This window comes from Echeneis naucrates, chromosome 16, assembly GCF_900963305.1.
Source record: "Echeneis naucrates chromosome 16, fEcheNa1.1, whole genome shotgun sequence".
NCBI lineage: Eukaryota > Metazoa > Chordata > Actinopteri > Carangiformes > Echeneidae > Echeneis > Echeneis naucrates.
Window position 1 is genome coordinate 764,125 of NC_042526.1, and position 21,228 is coordinate 785,352.

Genomic DNA, 21,228 nt, shown 5'->3' on the forward strand with positions numbered 1-21,228 from the left:
GTGTAAATGTTTTCACTTCATCATAAGCAGTTCATTAAGTTCAAACAATATAATCATCAGAGTATAAAAGCATGTAAGAAGCATAAAATCAGATAATCCAGCACCCCGCAGGGCCGACCTGCAGCCGCTCAGCTAATCCAAAGGTTATTGATCATTGTTTGTCTTTATGTGTTTATTGTATAATTCTCTGAGGCCAGTTGTGTGTCTGCTCACACACATGTGAGTTATATTTCTACTGCACAGAAATAATGATATTTAGCAAACATCTGTACATTTATCTCCGGCTGGATGGACTGTGTGGTGTGTCTGATTCACACATTTATGGAGGAAAAAGAGACTGGAAAGGATGTGACAGCTCAGCTCAGCTGACGTGGAGCTTCTGTGGGAACACTGACGAAGACTGAACTTCATTCAGTCTATTCATCACGTGTTTTCCGCTTTCTATCACCTGACAAACCAACATGGCGGAGCGCCGCAGCCGTCAACCAATGAATCACGTCCTGACGTCAGTCACGTGACAGCCGTCGCTTTCTCAGAGCTCCGGCAGTCCGGCGGACCGACACCGACTCCACAGACCGGTGAGTGAGCCGTCACCTCAGCTGGACCAGAAGTCCTCTGTCCGGGTTCCTCTGGTCCACAGGACCCGGAAACAGGAAGCTGTGGAGCGCTTTGTGTTCCGAACTCTTTAGCAAGAAACAATGAAAAGAGAAAGTAAAGTGCTGCCTGCCTGTCTGTCTGTCTGTCTGTCTGTCTGTCTGTCTGTGTGTGTGTGTGTGTGTGTGTGTGTGTGTGTGTGTGTGTGTGTGTGTGTGTGTGTGTGTTTGTCTGTCTGTCTGTCTGTATATCTGTCTGCCTGTCTGTCTGTCTGTATATCTGTATATCTGCCTGTCAGTCTGTCTGTCTGTCTGTCTGTATATCTGTCTGCCTGCCTGTCTGTCTGTCTGTATATCTGTCTGTCTGTCTGCCTGTCTATCATCTGCCTGTCAGTCTGTCTGTCTGCCTGTCTGTCTGTCTGTCTGTCTGTCTGCCTGTCTGTCTGTCTGTATATCTGTCTGTCTGCCTATCATCTGCCTGCCTGTCTGTCTGTCTGTCTGCCTGTCTGTCTGCCTGTCAGTCTGTCTGTCTGTCTGTTGAGTTGCCATAATGAACTCAGTCTGACTCGTCTGAAACAGAGTCGGCTCACAGAGTTGTGGACCAGACTGTGTTTATGGTTACACACAGGAAATGAGGTATGTGGGTGTGACTTCTCTGGGTCGCACACTTCCTCCTCGTGTTGTCTGGCTCCATTCCTGCGATCAGCCGTGTTTTCTGTGGGAGAGAAAGAAGAGACACAAACCACAAACTCCAGTGTAGCGCCTTCATTCAGTAATTAGAAGGCCGAGATTATAATAACTGAATATAAATATTTCATAAAAGGTGTTTTTCAATCATGTCGTCTTTTCTCATCTTTGGAAGGAACCAGTGTTGGTCGACCTTATTACATTGTGCAGTAGCTACTTCATTCGTATGGTGCCTCTCTCTACTCTGTCATAATTACTTCATTAAATCCAAACAGTATGATTAAAGTATAAAAACATGAAAGAGGTATAAAATCAGATATTAAAACAGTAAATGGTTCGTCAGGTTAAAAAGTCTGATTATCAACCGTACAGAAGTGTGAGTAGCATAACAACACTTTGGAGAAACAGTCTTGTGGGAAAATGTCTCTGCATGTAACTTTAAGTTCTGCCAGCTCAGCTGACAAAGGAGGCTACCGACGACATATTGACCAACACCGGTTCCTTCCAAAGATGAGAAAAGAAGCAAGTTTCTTCACTGAAAAACTCCAGTTTTTCCTCAAAATGTTCCTAAATCAGGAGGAAATGGTGCTGTTTGTTTGGGACTATTTTCAGAGGCGGATGAATGAACATTTGTTGCTTTGGTCCTGTTTAGTGATCAGTCGGATCTGTTCGGTCTAATTCAGCACAGATTTATTCCAGTTCATGTCTCTGTGTCTCCAGACGACCATGGAGGTTCTTGAGATCGCAGAAAAGGTTGTGTCAATCGCCCATTCTATCTACGAGCTGATCAACAAAGTGAAAGCCAATAAGGAGTGCTGCCAACGTATCGCAGGCCGAGTGAAGGCCCTGGAGGAGCTGGTGGGGGCCATCGATCAGAGGAAGACCGTACAGCTGTCTGACCAAGTGGAGAAGGCCCTCCAGAAAATCATCAAAACTCTGACATCAGCAAAGTCGTACATAGAGAAGTACGCCAGCGCCAACTGGGCCAAACACATCGTGAAGGTCAGCAGCTACAAAGACGACTTCGACATCGTGATCGAACGCCTCAACAACAGGTTCCACCTGCTGTTGGGAGCGATGCAGCTGGAACACGGGAACACGTTGGCCCTCATGTATGAAAAGATCTCCAAACAGGAAGACGATGAAAAGGCCTGGAGGAACGACGACGCACAACTGAAGGACCGTGAGTCACACACACACACACACACACACACACAGACCAGAAGTGGTCCTGGACCGACACATTCAACACCACACTTTAATCTTAAACATGGATTTGTTTATTAACATGAATTCATTAGTTGAGAGGTTTAGCACGGTTCAGAGTCTGACTTGTTTGTGTCCCTCAGTGCTCCTGTCACACACCAAGGAAGTGCAGAACAACCTGGAGGTGCTCATCAGTGGCATGGCCGTGCTCCTTGAGAGTGAGTGCACCAGAAACAAACGGCACATTGTCTTTTTTAAAGTCTACGATGTGTTTGAGTCGTCTGTTCTTACAGACAGTGGAGACGACCAGGAGCTCCATCCTCTGGGTTCTGATCCACAAACACAATCTTCAAGTTGAGGAAAACTGAGTGTGTTTGTCTGTTTGTTTCCTTCCACCCTGATTCCACGTGTTTTCACAGGGAGGGAGAAGTCCACCGCTGAAGTCAACAAGATGATCGATCTGCAGGACCTTCAGTTTGAACCCAACGGAAAGCCCTTCATGGAAACATCAACCTCCCTGGTCTACAAGGGAAAGTACAACAAAGCCACGGTGGCCATCAAGAGATACAAGAACCCAGTCCACACAACTACCGGGTTTGTGCTCACGTTAACTCCTGATCCTGATCCTTAATCTGAGTCTAACTCCTGATCCTGATCCTTAATCTGAGTCTAACTCCTGATCCTGATCCTTAATCTGAGCCTAACTCCTGATCCTGATCCTTAATCTGAGTCTAACTCCTGATCCTGATCCTTAACCTGAGTCTAACTCCTGATCCTGATCCTTAATCTGAGCCTAACTCCTGATCCTGATCCTTAACCTGAGTCTAACTCCTGATCCTGATCCTTAATCTGAGCCTAACTCCTGATCCTGATCCTTAATCTGAGCCTAACTCCTGATCCTGATCTTAATCTGAGCCTAACTCCTGATCCTGATCCTGATCCTTAATCTGAGCCTAACTCCTGATCCTGATCCTTAATCTGAGCCTAACTCCTGATCCTGATCCTTAACCTGAGTCTAACTCCTGATCCTGATCCTGATCCTTAATCTGAGTCTAACTCCTGATCCTGATCCTTAATCTGAGCCTAACTCCTGATCCTGATCCTTAACCTGAGTCTAACTCCTGATCCTGATCCTTAATCTGAGCCTAACCCCTAACTCCTGATCCTGATCCTTAACCTGAGTCTAACTCCTGATCCTGATCCTTAATCTGAGTCTAACTCCTGATCCTGATCATGATCCTTAACCTGAGCCTAACTCCTGATCCTGATCCTTAATCTGAGTCTAACTCCTGATCCTGATCCTGATCCTGATCCTTAACCTGAGCCTAACTCCTGATCCTGATCCTTAATCTGAGTCTAACTCCTGATCCTGATCCTTAATCTGAGTCTAACTCCTGATCCTGATCATGATCCTTAACCTGAGCCTAACTCCTGATCCTGATCCTTAATCTGAGTCTAACTCCTGATCCTGATCCTGATCCTGATCCTTAACCTGAGCCTAACTCCTGATCCTGATCCTTAATCTGAGTCTAACTCCTGATCCTGATCCTTAATCTGAGTCTAACTCCTGATCCTGATCCTTAATCTGAGTCTAACTCCTAACTCCTGATCCTGATCCTTAATCTGAGTCTAACTCCTAACTCCTGATCCTGATCTTTAATCTGAGTCTAACTCCTGATCCTGATCCTGATCCTTAACCTGAGCCTAACTCCTGATCCTGATCTTTAATCTGAGTCTAACTCCTGATCCTGATCCTGATCCTTAACCTGAGCCTAACTCCTGATCCTGATCCTTAATCTGAGTCTAACTCCTGATCCTGATCCTTAATCTGAGCCTAACTCCTGATCCTGATCCTTAATCTGAGTCTAACTCCTGATCCTGATCCTAATATCCTCCATGAGGGGAAACAGATATTGGCTCATGTGTTTCATATCCAGTTCACTATCATCCTAAATATTTTCTCTGTTTTTAGGGATTTTCAATCTTTTTTCAAGAGGGAAGTTGAAACCTTAGAGAGCTTCGGCTCACCCAACATCCTGCAGATGTACGGCATCTGTGTCCTCAATGAAGCCGGTGAGTCTCAGTGTTGACAGCATAGCAGCACCTTCAGTAATAAGTAGTCCAACCTGGTTTTTCTGGTGATTCCTGAAGGACTGAACCCCGAGTTCCTCATTGTCACCGAGTATTGTGAGATGGGAACTCTCCGACATGTTCTGGACACTGTGGACCTGGACTGGTCCACGAAGGTCTCCATGTGTATGGATGCAGCTCTTGGACTCTACCGGTCAGTCCACGATAATTTGTCATAAATCTGTTTTACGAATCCCAAAGACAGCAAATGAATGTGGAAGTCTATGAAACTGAACTCTATGGGAAAATGTCCCCATTCTTGGTTGATGTATTAGTCAGGTTTAAGGCTCTTCATGTTGTCATGTATTTGTATTATTTAAAAATATTATGTGGATGTTGATGAGGCCTACAACAAATGACCTGATGTTCACAAAGAAGTGGACTAGTGAGAATGTGTTTGCTCTCAGACTTCATCAAACTGGAGCAAAACGCAAGATTCATGGATGCATCAGCAGCCAGAAGTTCCTGGTGGCCAGGGGCTTCAAAGTGAAGGTACTGAACACGATGCATGCTGGGATATCTTCCTCCTGCTCATTGATTGGTCATTTTCAAGTCCTTGAGGACAGCGTACAAGGTTTTGATGTGTTTGTCTTCCAGCTGGCGGGTTTTGGGCAGGCGAAGACAGAGACATCCCTGCAAAGGTCCGATATTAAAGACGATGACAAAGAGCTGTGCTACTATTGTCCCCAGAAACTCGAAGACGTCAACTACAAGTACAACACAAAGTGGGAAATCTACAGGTCAGATGGCAGCGCGGGGTGAACATCAACACCTGCACATGGCCTTTTCACCGGCAGGCCTTCCATTAAATCCCAGTTTATTAAGACTTAAGACAGAATTTGTTTTAGAGATGGACTGATGTTGGTGACAACAAGAAACATTTTCTGTAACCAGAGCCGAGAAAACTGCCACTAAAAAAGTTTCAGTAGTAAATACACTTGTTTCCTTCTCTGTCTAAGAAGAGATAAGTCTGTAAAAACTCAAAGGGTTGTAAAGTCTCTTCTGTCTTTCAGCTTTGGTATCGTTTTGTGGGAAATTGCAACTCGTGAGAAACCTTTTAATAGTGAGTAAAAGCCGTACAAATCCAACACCAACACTGACGGCACTCCTGAAGCTCTTGAATAAGTTACCTTCTGTCTGATTTCTCTTTAATTTCAGACTTTTTTTTTGTTGTTGTTGTTGCATTTCATAATGTGTATACCATTGAACATTTGGCCTCCGTTGATGACGTGTCCTCACTCACCTTCCAGATTGGCCGATCAAGAAAATTAAAGAGGAAGTGTGCCAAAAAAAAACTAACCAGCCGCTTCCTGATGACTGTCCAAAAGAGCTGAAAGAAGTGATTGACAAGTGCCGGCGGTATGACAGCATCCTCCGTCCAACCGCTGAAGGTAACGAACGCACTGCTGACTTTACATCTGCACATCAGCAGCTTTCAGTGAGCGATTGGAGAGGCATTTAAATGATAATGTCAATCTTTCTCTTCTACAGCGATCGTGGAAAGTCTGTCCATCATCAACGTTGAGAGTTTCTGAGTACTGGAGCAGAATCACACCTGTAGTCATGAGGCCGGTCTGGATTCAAACACTTTTATATCATTTAGCAGAAAAAGGCTGAGCCGCCTCTAAAAGGCTCTGAGTCGGCCGTGACTTCTGTGAAAACGTTTCTTACTGCTGGAGCCAAAGATGAATTCCACAAAGCCAAATTTCTGATGCAGCTTTTTAGGATTGAAAGTGTTGGAACTCAACGTGCTGTTGTGTGCGGTGTTTATCTGTCGACGTGTTTCCTGCTGCAGATTCAGGACAGCTCCTAACAACAACAACAACCAGAGGAGTCGCCCCCTGATAAAATGCAGTGAAGCCGGTGCCACACAGCCTTAAGCCTGTATGGGCATGTTTTTAAGTAGCCAAAAATCTGAGCCCGATTCGATCATCCCCTCACACAACCTCATGTCAACGAAGCAGAACTGTCAGATGTTTTTTAGATGAATACATGTGACCTCAGAGGGAAACATGAAAATGCTGAATTCACTTGTGCAGCTGTATTTTTATAGCCTTCAGAGTCTGATCGGGGTAGCTGGTATGAAGCTGCCCTGTTTTGGACTTCAGCGTCACAGAAACGCTGGCTGTTACATTCACAGCTTCCGTTTTAAATCCTTTTTTACTTTAAGAGTCCAAACAGTGTTCAGTCCTTCCGTTCTTTAAGATCTGGTTTGTTTTCCTGAGTATGAAAGATAATGTTTTCTTTTCTTTGTGTTACATATGTTGTGTGTCTTTAACAACTCCAGACCTGCTCTATGGGTAAAGTGCCTCCATGTAACTTTGTTATGGTTTTGGTTAATCTTCCATTGCCGACCAATATCAGGGATAATGGTTCTCTGTTTATTTGTCCAGTTGTATTTTTGACATCACTGCTTTGCTGAGTCTTTCTCATGTATCTGAAAAGCTGTTTGCAATAAAATCCCACGCTGTCTCTTTGGATGTGATTGTTTGTTATGCCTTGGTTTATTTTTTTTACTTTTTGTATTCTCCGTTTTTTTATTTTCTTTTTTTAATGATCCAGGATTAAGGTTCTGAGCAGTTCTACCAACTCAAACTCCAAACTTCAGTTTATATAATGTAGCATGACTTTAAAACCTGTCAAAGAACACAGTTATTCAGAACTTTCCCTGACTCCTCAGTTTCCTCTGTGTGGGTGTAGCTCTGGTTGTAGTTACTGCAGTTGTAGGTGTAGTTTTAGTTTTTTTGTTGTGTCACGGTTTTAGTTGTAGTAGTTCATTTTTGTTTTTTCGGGGGGAGTCGTCCGTCTTCGTAAAACATGATCTTCGGCTGTGACGTCACAGCAGGATGGGGCGGGAGAAGTGCGCGGTCGCCGGGAGATTCGAGCCCGGCTCGGCGGAGAGGCGTGAAGAATCCTCGGAGGAAGACCGCGAGACAGAGCCGGAGAGCCCCGGACAACGACCCGGAGAGCCGGCCCTCGGCCCCGGAGCCATGTCCTCACCCTCTGCGGGGTTTCAGAGCGGCGTCTTCGGCGGTTAAAACGCTCAGCACAGGTCGGTGTTTCTCCGGGTCGGCCTGACGGTCTGTACAGATGATGATCAACAATAACAGCTCTGTCAGAACCGGCCCGTCAGAACCAGCAGAACCGGCCGGCCTCCATCTACCCAGAGACCGCTCCTCGGCTCCAACGACCCCGCCGATGCTAATGCTAATTTTAGCCTAGCCTCCCGTGGTCACGAAGAGATAAACACAAATATTGTGTATTGTTTTGTTTTTCTTTTTATTCTGTAGCTTCACTCGTGTGTTCAAGAGACGAACTACACACCGAGTTTTCTCCGCTTGGAACGGAGTAAATTGAATTAAATCAGCTGCCGTTGCCCGGAGGCCTCGGAGACCCCGGGCTATAGTTCGGTGCTCAGCCGGAGATCGGGCCGCCTCCCCCGGCTGCAGATCGATACATGTAAAAGTAGTTTTCTGAACTGACGTGTCCAGGTGAGCACAGGTGAGCACAGGGTGACGTCACGTGGTCAGTTACGGTCTGAGCTGTGAGCTCACCTGAGCAGGTAGAGAGCAGCACTGACAGCTCAGGTGTTCAGGCTGTCTTATCTGACAGGAAAATATCACAACTACCTCAAAAAGCTGATGAGCTCCAGTGAAACGGACTAACTGTGTGCAGGAGTTTGTTGGTCAAAGTCAGTGTGACAGAAGGAAAACTGTGCTCCGTGAGGCCGAAGAGCAAGGGAATATAAAATATAACCTCTGCTGTTTCCCTTTACAGATGGAGGCCATGGAGATTGACTTTGAATTTGAGGAGATACAGGGAGGAGGAGGAGGGGGTGGCGGCGGGCAGCTGGAGATCACCGCTGCAAGCCGGACTGGAGAGGCCAGCGCGTCGCTCATCATCTCAGACTCTGGCAGCAGCACTGAGGTGGACGAGGACGAAGACGACGCCACCAATGAAAGAAGACCGGCAGCAGCTCGGACTCCTCCCAGGCCTCCTGCTACTTGGGCGTTCAGTCAGAGGGCGGTGGGCAGGACCGCAGCATCGCCATCAGCAGGTCGGGGGGCGTCCATACGGAGGAGACTCAGGTCAGATATCTCCTCCTTCCTTCACTCCTCTCTTGTCAAATCCTTTAATCTCTCTGTTTTTTCCTACCTCCTTTTCTATTCTCTCCTTACACACCTCCATTTTTCTTCGTCTCTCATCACTCCTAAAGTCCAGATTTCTATGTTGTCTTCTGTCCTCTCCTGTACTTACTCTGAGAAATTTCTTCCTGCTCAGTTAAAAAAAAAACCATTGAGAAGTGTCTTCAGTTGGCTGTGAAGGTTTACACAGGATTGTTTTTTCTTTCAATCAAATTAAATCAAATCAATTCAGATTTATTTGTACAGCGCCAAATCATAACAGAGTTACATCGAGGCACTTTACATATAGAGCAGGTCGAGACCAAACTCTTTATAAAATGATTTAAAGAGACCCAACAGATCCCCTGATGAGCAGGAAAAATTTACTTTAAGGGGCAGAACCAGGCTCAGGGGGAGGTTGAGAGTGTGTGTTTTGTCTTTAACTTTGTGTTTTCTTGTGTGTGGTGCTCCAGGCAGGGCCTCAGGGTGCACTATCCCAGCCAGACTGGGCTACCCAGACCTTCCAGGGGCTTCCCAGAATTCTTGCTCCGAGCACCAGCGGCAAGTACAGCAGAGCCAGAGTCCGGCAGCAGCACAGAGGTCAGCGAGTCCGAGGAGGAGGACCAGGGGGACGATGGGGGGAACGAAGAGGGTTTGTCTGCTGCTACATTGCCGGTTGACTCCGCCCCCACCCACTCTGCTGGTCCTCACCTCGGTGCCTCCATAAATCTCACGCAACCACAGGATCCAGGTCCAGTAGGTGAGTCTGACAGCACACGGCAGTCATATTCTAATGCAGCTTTGAGGGGTCTATGTGTATTTTCCGTTTCGTTGTGAGTCCAGTCTTTTTTTCTGTGTTCAGACTCTGGTCCACCTGCAGACAACGAGAGGACAGGAGCTCCCCATCAGGGCATCCAGGTAACATTCACACCTCCAGTCGTCCATCCAGTATCCAACCTCAGAGAACAGGAACATTTCTCCAGTTTTTTAATGCCACTGGAAGCTTTATGTGGTAAATAACATATAATTGTATCATGTTTTTAATTTGGTCTCATAGCAAACAAACATGTCCATATGTCCTTAGGATAAGGTCTGTGTTAGTGTTAAAACATCAATGTGTGACATGATTTGGATTTTGCCCCATGTCACCTTTTCAATCATGTTTGGGTTCATCGTGCAGCTTTACTTTTTTGAAGTTTGTTGAAGAACTTCCTGTTTGACTTTGTACTGATGCAGGCTGAGTTCAGGGGGTTAAAACTGAAACATGAAATATTGTTTCATCAGCCTTTATTGTTGCTTCGCAGTGATGATAGACATGCGTCCCTTCCTCAGTTTAACCTTGAGGCGAATTCCTCAGACTTTTTCAGAGACACTTATTTAGAGTTTAGTGGTCAAAGAGTAACACATGAATCTGAATTCCCCTGAACTAACATGGGCTTTTGGACATCTGTGTAGGTTTTAACAGTCATTGTCTTTGTCTGCAGTCCCTCTCTGAAGCCGCGGCCTCTGGCCAATCGTCTCAAGGCGAGGAGAGCGAGGGCGACACCTGCACCATCTGCTTTGAAGCGTGGACGACAGCTGGCGAACACAGATTGTCGGCCCTTCGCTGCGGACATCTCTTCGGCTACACCTGCATCCAGCGCTGGCTGAAAGCTCAGGGCTCGGCCGCTAAGTGTCCGCAGGTCAGTGATGTCACTGTATTGAAAGGTCCATACAGTCAAACAGTAGATGTTACAGGTCTGTCTAGATCAGATCCTCTCCTGATTGGCTGACTAAGCTGATCTTCCTGGTACTCCAGAGAGAAGCCTGAGAGAGGAGATGCAAAACCATTGAGATGGTTTTAAGGAGATCAACCCTCCAGATAAAACCTTAAATATAAAAAATGGGCTGTTAAATCTAAAATATTGACCTTTCATCTGTTGTTAAAACTAAAATATTGAATGTGGAGATTGAAGTGTTTTGTACACAGTAGTAAGCCCACGCTGTCTGGATGATTTTGTGTTCACTGATCAGCTGGTTGTCGCTTTTTTCCTCTTCAGTGTAACAAGAAAGCGAAGCGCTCAGACATAGTGCTGCTTTATGCTCCGAAGCTGAGAGCGCTGGACAACTCAGAGCAAGAGGGCTTGAAGAGGTGAGAGATGCTTCTGCTGCTCCTGGAGAGGTTGTTTCATTTTGAACCTTTGTGGATCATCATCGTTATCAGATTACAGCCAATGCATGTTTTCCGTAACACCGAAAGTTTGTCAATCGTTTTATCACTTTCTACCACCTAACAGAATGTAGGTAGGTGTTGACATGCCCCCAAGAACATATGTACTGAATACAAATTGTCTTCAGAGCAACACCTGGTTTGAACTCCCTCCAGGGCTTCAGCTTCCTCTCACAGTCCAAAAACACAAAGCAGTGACGCTGCAGCTTCTCTCCGCTCTGACAGTGAGCTACAGTTCTGTAAAATACTCTTTAGCCACTGTCAGCGGAGAATGGCTCCAGCTCACGATTAACACAGCAGTGATAATGAAAGGATGAATTTGTTGATGGCCCTTCCATATTTCTATGAAAAACCGACCTGCTGTGTGTTTGTTTGTGCGCTCATACAGGTCTCTGGAACAGGAGCAGTCGCTGAGGAGGAAGGCAGAGCTGGAATCAGCTCAATACAAACTCAAACTGCAGGTTGTAACCAACAAATGTGGACAAGTGGAGCAGGAGCTGCAGGTATCAGTGACATCACTTCCTGTTCCGATTCCCTACTTTTTGCCGTTGGTCATATTCCATCACAGGGGATTTATTTTGAAATGCCTGAATTGGATCTGAAACTCTGTGGCTCCAAATGTGTGAGTGGATCTGGTTCAGCTCCATTCCCTTTCTCTGCCTGCCTCTGTAGGAGCTGAGGGCTCTGATGGCCCAGGCTGACAGAAGCTCCATTCCTTGCTCGTCCTCGTCCTCGTCCTCTTTCTTGGGGTCGACCTCCCTCCTCGGCGCGACTCAGAGGGCCTCCAGCTCGGCTCAGTACAGCTTCTCCAAGGCGGTTCTGGTGTCTCAGCTCGGAGGCTGCAGAGTGTTGTCATACTGTGAGCCGCTCAGTTGCCTCCTGGCCTCGCAGCCTTCCCCTCAACCCACACTGGTCCCCGGTGAGTCTCCTGGCTTTAGTGCTGGCCCAGCCCCAGGGCCCGACGTGCACAGGAGCCACAGGTGTGCACATCTGTTGAGCTGCCATAAAAGCCCTTCAGCTTAGTCAGGAACATTTAAGCCACATCCACTCTATGATTAGTTTTAGATGACGATTTAATGATCTGTGTAACAAACGAAACACACACAGACATGACCATTCAGGTTCACTGAGCACACTCCTCAGAATCCAGATCCGGAGAACAAAGCAAAAATCTGTTTGGTTTCAAAATGCAGCAAATCGGAGAAACGGTTCAAAATTCTTCCCAACATCTACTCAGATTCAGAAAGAGACAGTCAAACCTCCTGTTGTTCCTGTTGTGTGTCCTGTGCTCAGGTTGTGGAGTGAAGAAGGTGAGTGTGGCGAACATGAAGGCGAGTCACTACGTTCCCATCCACAGTAAACAGATCCGAGGTCTGTCCTTCAACAGGCAGAATGACAGTCTGCTGCTGTCAGCTGCTCTGGACAACACCATCAAACTGACCAGGTAAACGCGTCAGGAGGCGGAGCCATGAGGAGGAGGAGGACTGAAGACTAACTGTGTGTGTCTGTGTGTGTTCCAGTCTGCTGACCAACACGGTGGTTCAGACCTATAATGCAGGTAAACCGGTGTGGAGCTGCTGCTGGTGTTTGGACAACAGTAACTACGTCTACGCTGGTCTGATCAACGGCTCGGTGCTCGTCTACGACACCAGAGACACCAGCACGCACATCCAGGAACTGCAGCCGCTTCGCTCCAGGTACACAATGTACACAGCGCGGGCACACACGCCTGTACACTAAAACATAAATGCTGCAAACTGTCCGTATTTTCGCTGAGAGCACTCTCTGACGCTCCCAGGTGTCCGGTTGCGTCTCTGTGTTATGTCCCGCGGGCGGCGTCCAGCGCCTTCCCCTGCGGCGGGCTCATCGCGGGGTCTCTGGAGGGCGGGTGTTTCTGGGAGCAGGTCAGTGAGACCACGTACAGGCCGCACACCCTGCCGCTGGAGGCATCCGGCTGCACCGACATCCAGGTGGAGACGGAGAGCCGCCACTGTTTGGTCACATACAGGCCAGGTAAGATGGCTGCGGTCAGGATGGTCAGGGTGAAGAAGGTAACGTCCAAGGTACTGACACAAAAAAAGAGTAAAACATCTCTTACAAGACTAAAGACGTTTTCACATTTCATTACCACGTCCAGGTTCCGTATTAATCGAGTCTCAAAGGTCTCTGTCCTCAGAGAAGTATTCTCAGCTGGTCTTTTGGTCCTCGTGTCCCTGCAGGTCGTGCTAATCCGTCCCTTCGCTGCGTCCTGATGTCCCTGAACCGGACGCCCCAGCAGGACTCCACCCAGCTGCCCAGCTGCTCCTGCTCTCCGGTGCAGACCTTCAGTGCCGGCTCGTCCTGTAAACTGCTCACCAAGAACGCCGTCTTCAGGAGTCCTGACGGAGGGGGGACGCTGGTCTGTGCCGGGGACGAGGCCTCCAACTCCACCATGGTCAGCTCTGTTTGTGGATCAAAATGGAATCATTAAATATTGTTGTCGAACTTTTTTCATTTTTTATATTTGTTATTTAATGAGCATAAAGTTGTCTATTAATCTAGATTAGTTGTATTTGAGTTTATTTTGTGTGTATGATTCAAATCTAAATTAGGAGCTAAAAATTAATACAAATGAAAAAATATTTTAAGGTCTTAGTTTTGTGAAATTAATTTTACTGACTTTTATATTCAATTCATGCCTTTTCTTTTGTCTGGAACCAAAAGTTTCAGAATTTTAGTAAATCAAATTGGACTTTTTTGTGATTTAAAGTATCGTGTTTATTGGTTTTTTGACAAACAACTAATAATTTGAGTTTACTTATGTTTTATGGTTTGTTTCCTGCCAAATAAGAATTTTTACTTCCTCCTCCTCAGGTGTGGGATGCTGGCAGTGGTTCTCTGCTCCAGAAGCTCCCAGCCGACCTCCCGGTGTTGGACATCAGTCCGTTCTCTGTGAACGGGGGACACTTCCTGGCCTCGCTGACCGAGAAGATGCTGAAGCTCTACAGGTGGGAGTGAACAAGAACCCAGACTGGGAAATCAAATGCTGCTAAAACCTTTATGTGTCTGTTCACACAAAAGACTGATCAGTTGGCGGATCGACATGTGGAAACTGTTTACTTTTAGTTTTTTCTTTTTAAACCAAACATCTACATTTAAGGTTTCCTTTGACCTTTGACCTGTGCAGAAATCCAAACGCTGTCTCTGTCAGGTGTGTTTTATTTGGATGCTTTAAGGCTCTGCTCCAATATAAAGTATAAAGAGTCCCATGGTGTTTACACAAGTCTGAGCTGAAATATTGTTGGAAATGTCAGATCAGGGTTCAAACGTGAGCTGGTTCATGTCTGATTAAAGTGACGCTTCAGGGGAGAGAAACTAAACGCTGATCACCCATCAGTCAGCTTCCAGCCTGTTTTAATCAACATTAGCTCATTAAAGGTTTACCATCAGTTTGAGATGAAAAATTTAAAAATAACACATTTTTTCTGTTTTTCAAGAGAGAATATTTGACTAAATGTTTCATCTCTCACTACGTTCATGTTGATTATTTGTTAATTTCAAAATTCTGTTACAGCATCAGCAGCTACAACAGATGACGTGTGAGTTTAGTTTCACCGTGGAAACACACAAATCAAGTCACATGAGTTCTGGATCCATTTTTCTGTCACACTGAAGTCATTTGTTTCTAAATCTTGTTTTCCAAATGTTTTGGAAAAATAAGAGCAGGAAGCAGAGCCGAGACATTTCATCCAAAACTGATGCTGTAATCTGGAAACAACTGCAACAGTCAAATATTTATCATTTAACGACACTTGAGAATGTATTTGTTATCTGAGCTGGTATCAAAAGCTTCCAGCTTTAAAACAAAAACTGCCTCGATTTAAAACCTCAGGAGCAGAACTTCCTCTTGAGTGAATTGGTTTAGTTTGGATTTCATAAACAGGACAAAGCTCCACGCTCGGTCCGTCGCCACATTTTCATTTCAGTCCTCTTCTGTTTATTTGTTTGTTTTTATGTCCGCTCCATCTGAACATTAAGTGCCAAAGGACTCTGCTGTCGTTGATCTTTTTACTTTTCTTTCTTTCTAAGGAAACTTGTACATATGTATATTTGCTACCAACTGTTTGAGTACAACTTCAAAGTTAATAAAATTGTTTGTTATTTTTAATCACAGCTGTCAGAGTGGACAGACACACAACAGACACTGACAAAACGTGGACCAAAACAAGACAACAAAATAACTACAAAGACCGCCAGTCCATTAAAAATTTTCATCTCAATAAGTCAGCCCATGAGAAGATTAAACCGTTCTTTCAGTCTCAGGAAATGTCCATGAGGGAAAGACCAGAGCAGGTCAGAGAGGCGTCTCAAAGTCCCAGCGTTGTTGTCCATAGGGCGTAGTTGAACAGTACAGAACATCCAGATATTTCTAGGTTGACTCTGCATTTTTGTCCCTGTTAAGATAGTCAATAAAAGGACCCCAGATCTGAAGAAATTTGGTGTAAGTGTCTGGCATTATATATTGTAATTCTTCAAGGTATAAACAAGACACCATATAATTCAGCCTTTGCTTAAAACAAGGCGGAGAGCTAGATTTCCATTCTCTCAGGATCACTCTTTTTGTGATTACTACACCAAACACGAGCTTGTTGCAGTGCTGTTGGGAGGGTTATACAGTAGGTGGAGCAAGCTTGTTATATATAACTGTATAAATGAAAAACATCGTCCCAGGAAACTCTGAGCTTGGGACAGGCCCTGAAAAGGTGTGCCAGGGTCCCAACGCTAGAGTTGCACTTGTCACGGGTAGCAGAGACAAAGGGGAAGATCTTATTAAGTTTACTTTTGGAGTAATGTCAGCGATGAATGAGCTGATAGAGCATGTTCTAACTCTCTCTATTGCCCACAGCTCGTCTGAAATCTCTCCAGTGTCCTTAACCCAGCCACCTCTGATGTGAAGAGAAGATACGTTCAGTGAGAAAGGTGAAACAAACTGTGAGATCAGGCCTTCAGCTGTAGGGCCTCGGGCATCCGGTCAAGGGGGAGCGACTGCCTGACAAAATTTTTAATTTGTAGATAGCGAAAAACATGCCCTGGGGGAATTTGGTATTTTTCCTGAAGTTGGGTGAAAGATACAAAGCAATTGTTCGTATAGAGATCTCTCCCTCCAAACAGGTCCTTCTCAGCACAGTCCATCAGACCTGGTTTGAAAGTAGGATTCTGACATACAGGGGCGTAACAAGTCAGAGAGATTCAGCACAGTCTTAGTTTGCTTAATAATTCGAAATGAATTACATATGACAAAGTCATTTTTAAGTTGTTTGGTGAGCAGGTTTGATTCAGAAAACAGAGCTGCGGTGAAGGACACTCCAATTAGTGATGTTGCCTTATGGGATTCCATCACAGGCCACCTAGAATGGAGGCTACGCTGCTGACCAGCAGTTACAGCATGGTACCAGAAGACCCATGTTCTGGCATTACAGGCCCGGTAGTAATGGTGCAAAACAGGAAGTCCAAGACCACCTTCGGTTGTAGGGTCTATAAGAGCCTTGGCTATGCAGGGGGGGCTTGTGTTTAACTCAGATATTTACTGTTTTTTATTGAGCAATCAAGACGCAACAAGGGAAAAATACCTGATCAGCAGTCTGCAAACAGACATCCATGTTACAATAATGTAAAATAAATCTTCATGTGCAAGACTTGACAGTTCATAAAGTGTTTCAGTTCTTTAAATGTGCTTTATGGAAGGGAACATGTTGGCTTTTACACTGTTGTCAGATTAATGATAAAAACGATGATGTAATGATGTAATGATTTTTATTACAAACTGAATTACTGCGTTATTTAGCTTGCTGGTCAGACAGAACCAGGAGCTTTTCTCACTCAGGCTCAAACCAAACACAGGAGCTTTTATTCTGTCACTGCAACAAGCTCACCTAAAGCAAATCAAATCAACCACAAAGAGCTGTTGATATTTTAGATGCGTGGACAAACAATGCCCTGTAGGGATGTCAGGGTGCCAGACTTATACTAAAACTTAGTTTTTCTGTGAGCACAAAGCAAAAGCTTCAATTCTGCAGCTTTGACATGAAATGAGCCTGAAAAGTTAACCCAACTGAACCCACAGAGATCTGAACCGTTCCACAGTCTTCGAGCTGTAAGAAGGAAAACCTCCACGCTCAGGGCTAAAGGAAGATCCAACAACCCATGAAAAATCACGAATGTTTGCTTAAAGTGTCAGAAAAGAGACATGTATCGTGGATTAAATATATTAAAGGACCTGTCCCTAACAGATGTATGTATTAAAACCATTTATTTTTTCACACAGTTTCGATCAGAGATGATTCAGCATAAAAAAAGATCTAATAAGAAATAAATAATGATCCAGTCCATTGGAAGCTGCTTTAATTAAAATGCTTTATATTTCATCATGTTTATTAGAAATAACAATCACTACCAGGAGGCCACGTTTCCACGGCGGATCGGTGATTGGCTGATTTTGGGTGCACTCATTAATTATTCATGAGGCGGCGGAGGTGGGCGGGGATAAAGAAGTACCCATATTTCCGACGGCCCGTGAAGGCGGCAGCAGGCCCAGGCTCGGTGAAGATGGCGGACTGTATACGTGTTCCCCTTCCTCTGCTGCTGCTGTGCGTCCTGTCGGCCGTGCAGCCGCTTCCCGGAGACAACAGCAACATGGCCAGACTCACCGGGAACTCCGACAACCCCCCGAATCCGGCCGGAGGTCCCGGACCGGCGCCGGGGAACCCGGCAGCCCCCGATAGGAGCCCGGGCGGCGGGGCCTCGCTGCCTCGGAGGCGCACCGCCGGCTGGAAGCTGGCGGAGGAGGCGGTGTGCCGGGAGGACCTGACCCGGCTCTGCCCCAAACACTCCTGGAACAACAACCTGGCGGTGCTGGAGTGTCTTCAGGACAAGAAGGAGGTGAGTGACCCGGACCGGGCGCCGGGGTGTGCCGGCTGGCCTCAGCGTTAGCCAGCCGCTAGCCGAGAGGACGTCACGCCGAACGTCGCTTCGAATCCGAGTTATTTACGACTTAAATCTGCCCCTCCGTCCGGGAACGAGGTGGAGGACGGAGAGGAAGGCCTGCTCGGGGTCGTCTGGACCCGGTTTGTCGTTCGGCATCACCCGATGTTAGAAACGAGGCTTTTCTCTTCTGGGATTTGGACGCTTTTGAATCGTGTCGCTTCGTATTTCTTGTGTCTCTCGCACGGACTTGAACGCGAAGCAGCGCAGCACTGACCCACAAAAACGGCCGAACCTGTGCGGAATTCAATTCCGTCTGGGGATCTCTTGGTAGCCGAAATTAGCAGCAGACCCGCCTGCTGCGGATAAACTCCCATTATTCATCGGTCTGTGCTCGGTGATCTCACGGCGAGCTAAAACACAACAAACCAGTGATTTCTCCGGGCCGATCCGCGGACGGCAGCTGGCGGCTAAATGTGAAACTGGCCTGAGAGTTTTCTAAGACACGGACCGGACCGACCGGGTCTGACCCAGCAGGAGAGCATTTGACCCCGGCTGACCTGTTAACTCTGCTAACCAGGCCAAGTCAGCCCGAAAGCTAGCTGTTTGCTAACTAGCGTTATCCTGACCGAGATGTTAGCCCAGATAACCGACACTAAGACCGCTGCTGCTCGGTGTTGGTTCGGTTTAATCCCCCAGGTGAAGGTTTATTTGTAACTTAGAGTTGGGCTGCAGGAAGTTTGGTAACATGTAGCTGTTAGCTGCTGTGTTGTGGCTAACGCCTGTCTGAGGCTGCAGACAGTGTGGCTGTAGCTCAGACACCTGAAGGCAGCACGTTTATCAGCAGCGAACACCAGCCCATGTTTCATTTTTGCTTGACATTCAAAGTGGTGATAAGTTGGCAGAATTTTAGTTTTATGGTCCATGTAGTGTAAAAGTGACTGTCAAAGGTCCGTCCGGTCTAAAGGTAGACCTCCATGTAGTCTGTGGTTCTGCCCACAGAGAGATGCTCCATCCAGCCCTCAGGATTTCTGGGACTTTATGATGTCACAACAAAGCAGGCCCCGCCCACCTGGACCCAGCATTCAACCCTGCAGGATTTTTCTGTATGACATAAAAATCAGCCTTTTTTTCCCGACAGATAGTTAATTACTTGTTTGGCCTGTAAAATGTTATATTTCAAAAATAAGGCCCAATTCACTTTACTGGTTGACTGGATTCAGTGACCTCTAATGCTGGAAAAGCTGGAATGATCCAGTATTTGGCAGGGTTAGGGCTATTACCCCGCCGAGGATGGATGGAGGTTATTATTACTTTGTTGTTGTGGAAGATTTGTGGCAGTTTAAAGAAAAGATCTTTTAACAAACACTCTCACATTCATCAGGGAGGTAACTTCTTTCATTTTCCTCCTGATGTGTAACGAGTAGTTTCCCAGCACATGGAGGATTGCTCGCCTTGTTTCAACACAGTTTAAAGGTAATTTAGCAAGAAATGGGTGAAGCTTCCTCCCCACTAATTGGACTGAATCGTCCTCAGCGCTTTTGAACTTGTCATTATTATGGTTATTTTTTTTTTTGTTCTCTGGGACCTTTTAGGTTCATTCAAACTGAGAACTCCTGAGAGATCGACCCAGAACTGCAGCAGCTGATCGATCGCTGACTTCTCTAAGCTCATTAGCTCCTGTAAACAGCAGAACGACAGCAGACTGAGAGCTCTCTATGCGCTGCTGCAGCAGCTTACAGCAGCTAAGACAAGCCTTGGTTTGTGCTCATTATCTGCATTCTCAAAGAACACAAGACAGCATCCTCTCTTGTGGTAAAAGTCATCTTGAAACAGTCAGTGCGTCAGCTCCTCTGTTAAAGAAAACAAAAACCAAACAAAGCTGCCAAAAAAATGTAATCTAAAGAACGAGTCTGCAGAAAAATAAATTCATGAACAGCTTGACTGTTCAATTTTATTTTGATCATTTAAAGGTCCATATTTGAATTCTTTAGTCTTAACATTTGAAGTGTTTTACGAAGCAGTTTACTTTTCATCTCCTCTTTGGAGGTCTTGTTTCATACTGTATGGCTCTTTAATGTGTTAAACTGACTGACAATTACAAAAGTTTTCTGGACTCTCATTTCAGATCAAAATTCAGGGACACAAGAAGAGCTGAAATCATTCTTATTGAAAATTAAACCAGAAGTTTTTGTCCCAGGTTCAGATTTTAAGGGTTACATAAGCTTGTTGTGAGGATTGTAGACAGAACTCTGGATGCCCGGTTTAAATGCCAGTCAACCACAAACTGTTGCTTCTTGTCTGATGTTTTAAATGTGTGGATAAAAGATGAAAACTTAACTGTAGGATTTGTAGGTCAAGATACCAGACAAGTGTTTGTATTCACTAAATTCAAGGATACTCGGTACCACAGATAACACAGAAGACAGTTCTTAATGGTAATCAGCTCTTTGGAACAGCTGATCTGAAACTGACGTCAGTGATAAACTGATCAAATCTGGATCAGTCTGACTCTCTGACTCCTTCCGTGTGTTCATCCGTCCATTCTCATCTCCATCTTTGATACTGACGTCCAGAGTCACGTCTCTACGTCGGACGCTCCTATTGGCTCCGGTGGGTGATGTCACAGCCAATCAGAGCGTCTCTGGATCAGTCTTGAATGTTTCTGAGTTTGTGTTGACAGAATAGAGACAATCAGATAGCTGGAGCTGATTTTCCATCATTAATGAGCAGAAGTCCTGATCAGATAAAGAGAGAAACGACCTAAACACAGGAGAGGAACTTTTCCCAGCTGCTCTCCCCTGTCACAGTGAAGTTTTTGAATCAGATGAAGTTAGCTGAGATTGAACTAATTCTCAATGTGTGAAGACAAATTTGTATCAGAATTTATGAGGGAAGACACAAAGGCATGAAAAAGCAGAAAAGCCTTCAGTGAAGACAATAATGGTCAAAGTCCGGGGTGTTGATGTCTGGCCTCTGTGTGCCCACCACAGCTGTACTGTGGACCCAGTCCACCTCCAGCCTGAAGGTCCTGAGTAGCCCAGCTGGCACTCTGCTACTGCTTCTCTCGTCTGGTCCAAGGGTGAGATTAAAAGCTGCTTTTAGACTTGTAGCATTTTTGTGTTTCTGGCCTGCCCTGCTGTCAGTCCTGCTGGTGGCTGTGGTTTTGTGTACGTGGTGCAGAGCCTCAGGGTCCAGAGGGAGGAGGCGCTGGCTCCGCCGGGCCTCCTGAAGCCTCCGTGTGACTGCTTGTGCTCACCTTCTCTGTTGTACTCAGTTTCTACAAAGTTTGAATAATTGCATGTTAAGGGTGCGTGAA

General features: G+C 45.8%; 3 protein-coding genes across 8 annotated transcripts in view; all 3 read left to right on the forward strand.

Annotated features, from left to right (window-relative positions):
- Window positions 1-458: 458 nt before the first annotated feature.
- On the forward strand, window positions 459-7,096 carry LOC115057033 (mixed lineage kinase domain-like protein). 2 transcript variants are annotated; one of them, XM_029523910.1, is made up of 11 exons: window positions 459-578; window positions 2,001-2,463; window positions 2,630-2,704; window positions 2,906-3,080; window positions 4,459-4,559; window positions 4,638-4,770; window positions 5,024-5,108; window positions 5,214-5,356; window positions 5,630-5,679; window positions 5,867-6,007; window positions 6,108-7,096. In XM_029523910.1, the coding sequence occupies exons 2-11, from the start codon at window positions 2,007-2,009 to the stop codon at window positions 6,149-6,151; spliced, it is 1,404 nt and encodes a 467-aa protein (XP_029379770.1). In that variant the 5' UTR covers window positions 459-578; window positions 2,001-2,006; the 3' UTR covers window positions 6,152-7,096. The 2 variants fall into 2 exon arrangements, with proteins under 2 accessions (XP_029379770.1, XP_029379771.1); XM_029523911.1 differs by having other exon boundaries at window positions 573-711.
- A 379-nt stretch (window positions 7,097-7,475) lies between these two features.
- rfwd3 (ring finger and WD repeat domain 3) lies at window positions 7,476-17,173 on the forward strand. Of its 2 annotated transcripts, XM_029523826.1 has the most exons (14): window positions 7,476-7,668; window positions 8,394-8,704; window positions 9,214-9,500; window positions 9,603-9,658; window positions 10,225-10,422; window positions 10,780-10,871; window positions 11,338-11,452; window positions 11,622-11,868; window positions 12,243-12,393; window positions 12,470-12,646; window positions 12,748-12,962; window positions 13,169-13,383; window positions 13,803-13,936; window positions 15,835-17,173. In XM_029523826.1, exons 2-14 carry the CDS (start codon window positions 8,394-8,396, stop codon window positions 15,881-15,883), a joined length of 2,247 nt encoding a protein of 748 aa, XP_029379686.1. In that variant the 5' UTR covers window positions 7,476-7,668; the 3' UTR covers window positions 15,884-17,173. The 2 variants fall into 2 exon arrangements, with proteins under 2 accessions (XP_029379686.1, XP_029379687.1); XM_029523827.1 differs by lacking the exon at window positions 15,835-17,173 and having other exon boundaries at window positions 13,803-15,777.
- A 336-nt stretch (window positions 17,174-17,509) lies between these two features.
- The window catches only part of glg1a (golgi glycoprotein 1a), a 37,974-nt gene continuing 34,255 nt past the window's right edge, over window positions 17,510-21,228 (forward strand). For 2 of the 4 annotated variants that reach the window (XM_029522750.1, XM_029522751.1), the window contains exon 1: window positions 17,510-17,867. In XM_029522750.1, coding sequence (XP_029378610.1) covers window positions 17,535-17,867 — 333 coding nt within the window. In that variant the 5' untranslated portion in view covers window positions 17,510-17,534. The remainder of the gene's footprint in view (window positions 17,868-21,228) is intronic. The other 2 variants (XR_003841788.1, XM_029522748.1) reach the window with 1 other exon arrangement.

Excerpts from the sequence above, each read along its gene's own strand:
- LOC115057033 (XM_029523910.1), top strand. The coding sequence starts at position 2,007 with ATGGAGGTTCTTGAGATCGCAGAAAAGGTTGTGTCAATCGCCCATTCT. Across the intron at positions 4,560-4,637 it reads CTGTGTCCTCAATGAAGCCG|GACTGAACCCCGAGTTCCTC; the intron begins GTGAGTCTCAGT and ends TGATTCCTGAAG. Across the intron at positions 5,357-5,629 it reads ACAAAGTGGGAAATCTACAG|CTTTGGTATCGTTTTGTGGG; the intron begins GTCAGATGGCAG and ends TCTGTCTTTCAG.
- rfwd3 (XM_029523826.1), top strand. The coding sequence starts at position 8,394 with ATGGAGGCCATGGAGATTGACTTTGAATTTGAGGAGATACAGGGAGGA. Across the intron at positions 8,705-9,213 it reads TCCATACGGAGGAGACTCAG|GCAGGGCCTCAGGGTGCACT; the intron begins GTCAGATATCTC and ends GTGGTGCTCCAG. Across the intron at positions 12,963-13,168 it reads TTTGGTCACATACAGGCCAG|GTCGTGCTAATCCGTCCCTT; the intron begins GTAAGATGGCTG and ends GTGTCCCTGCAG.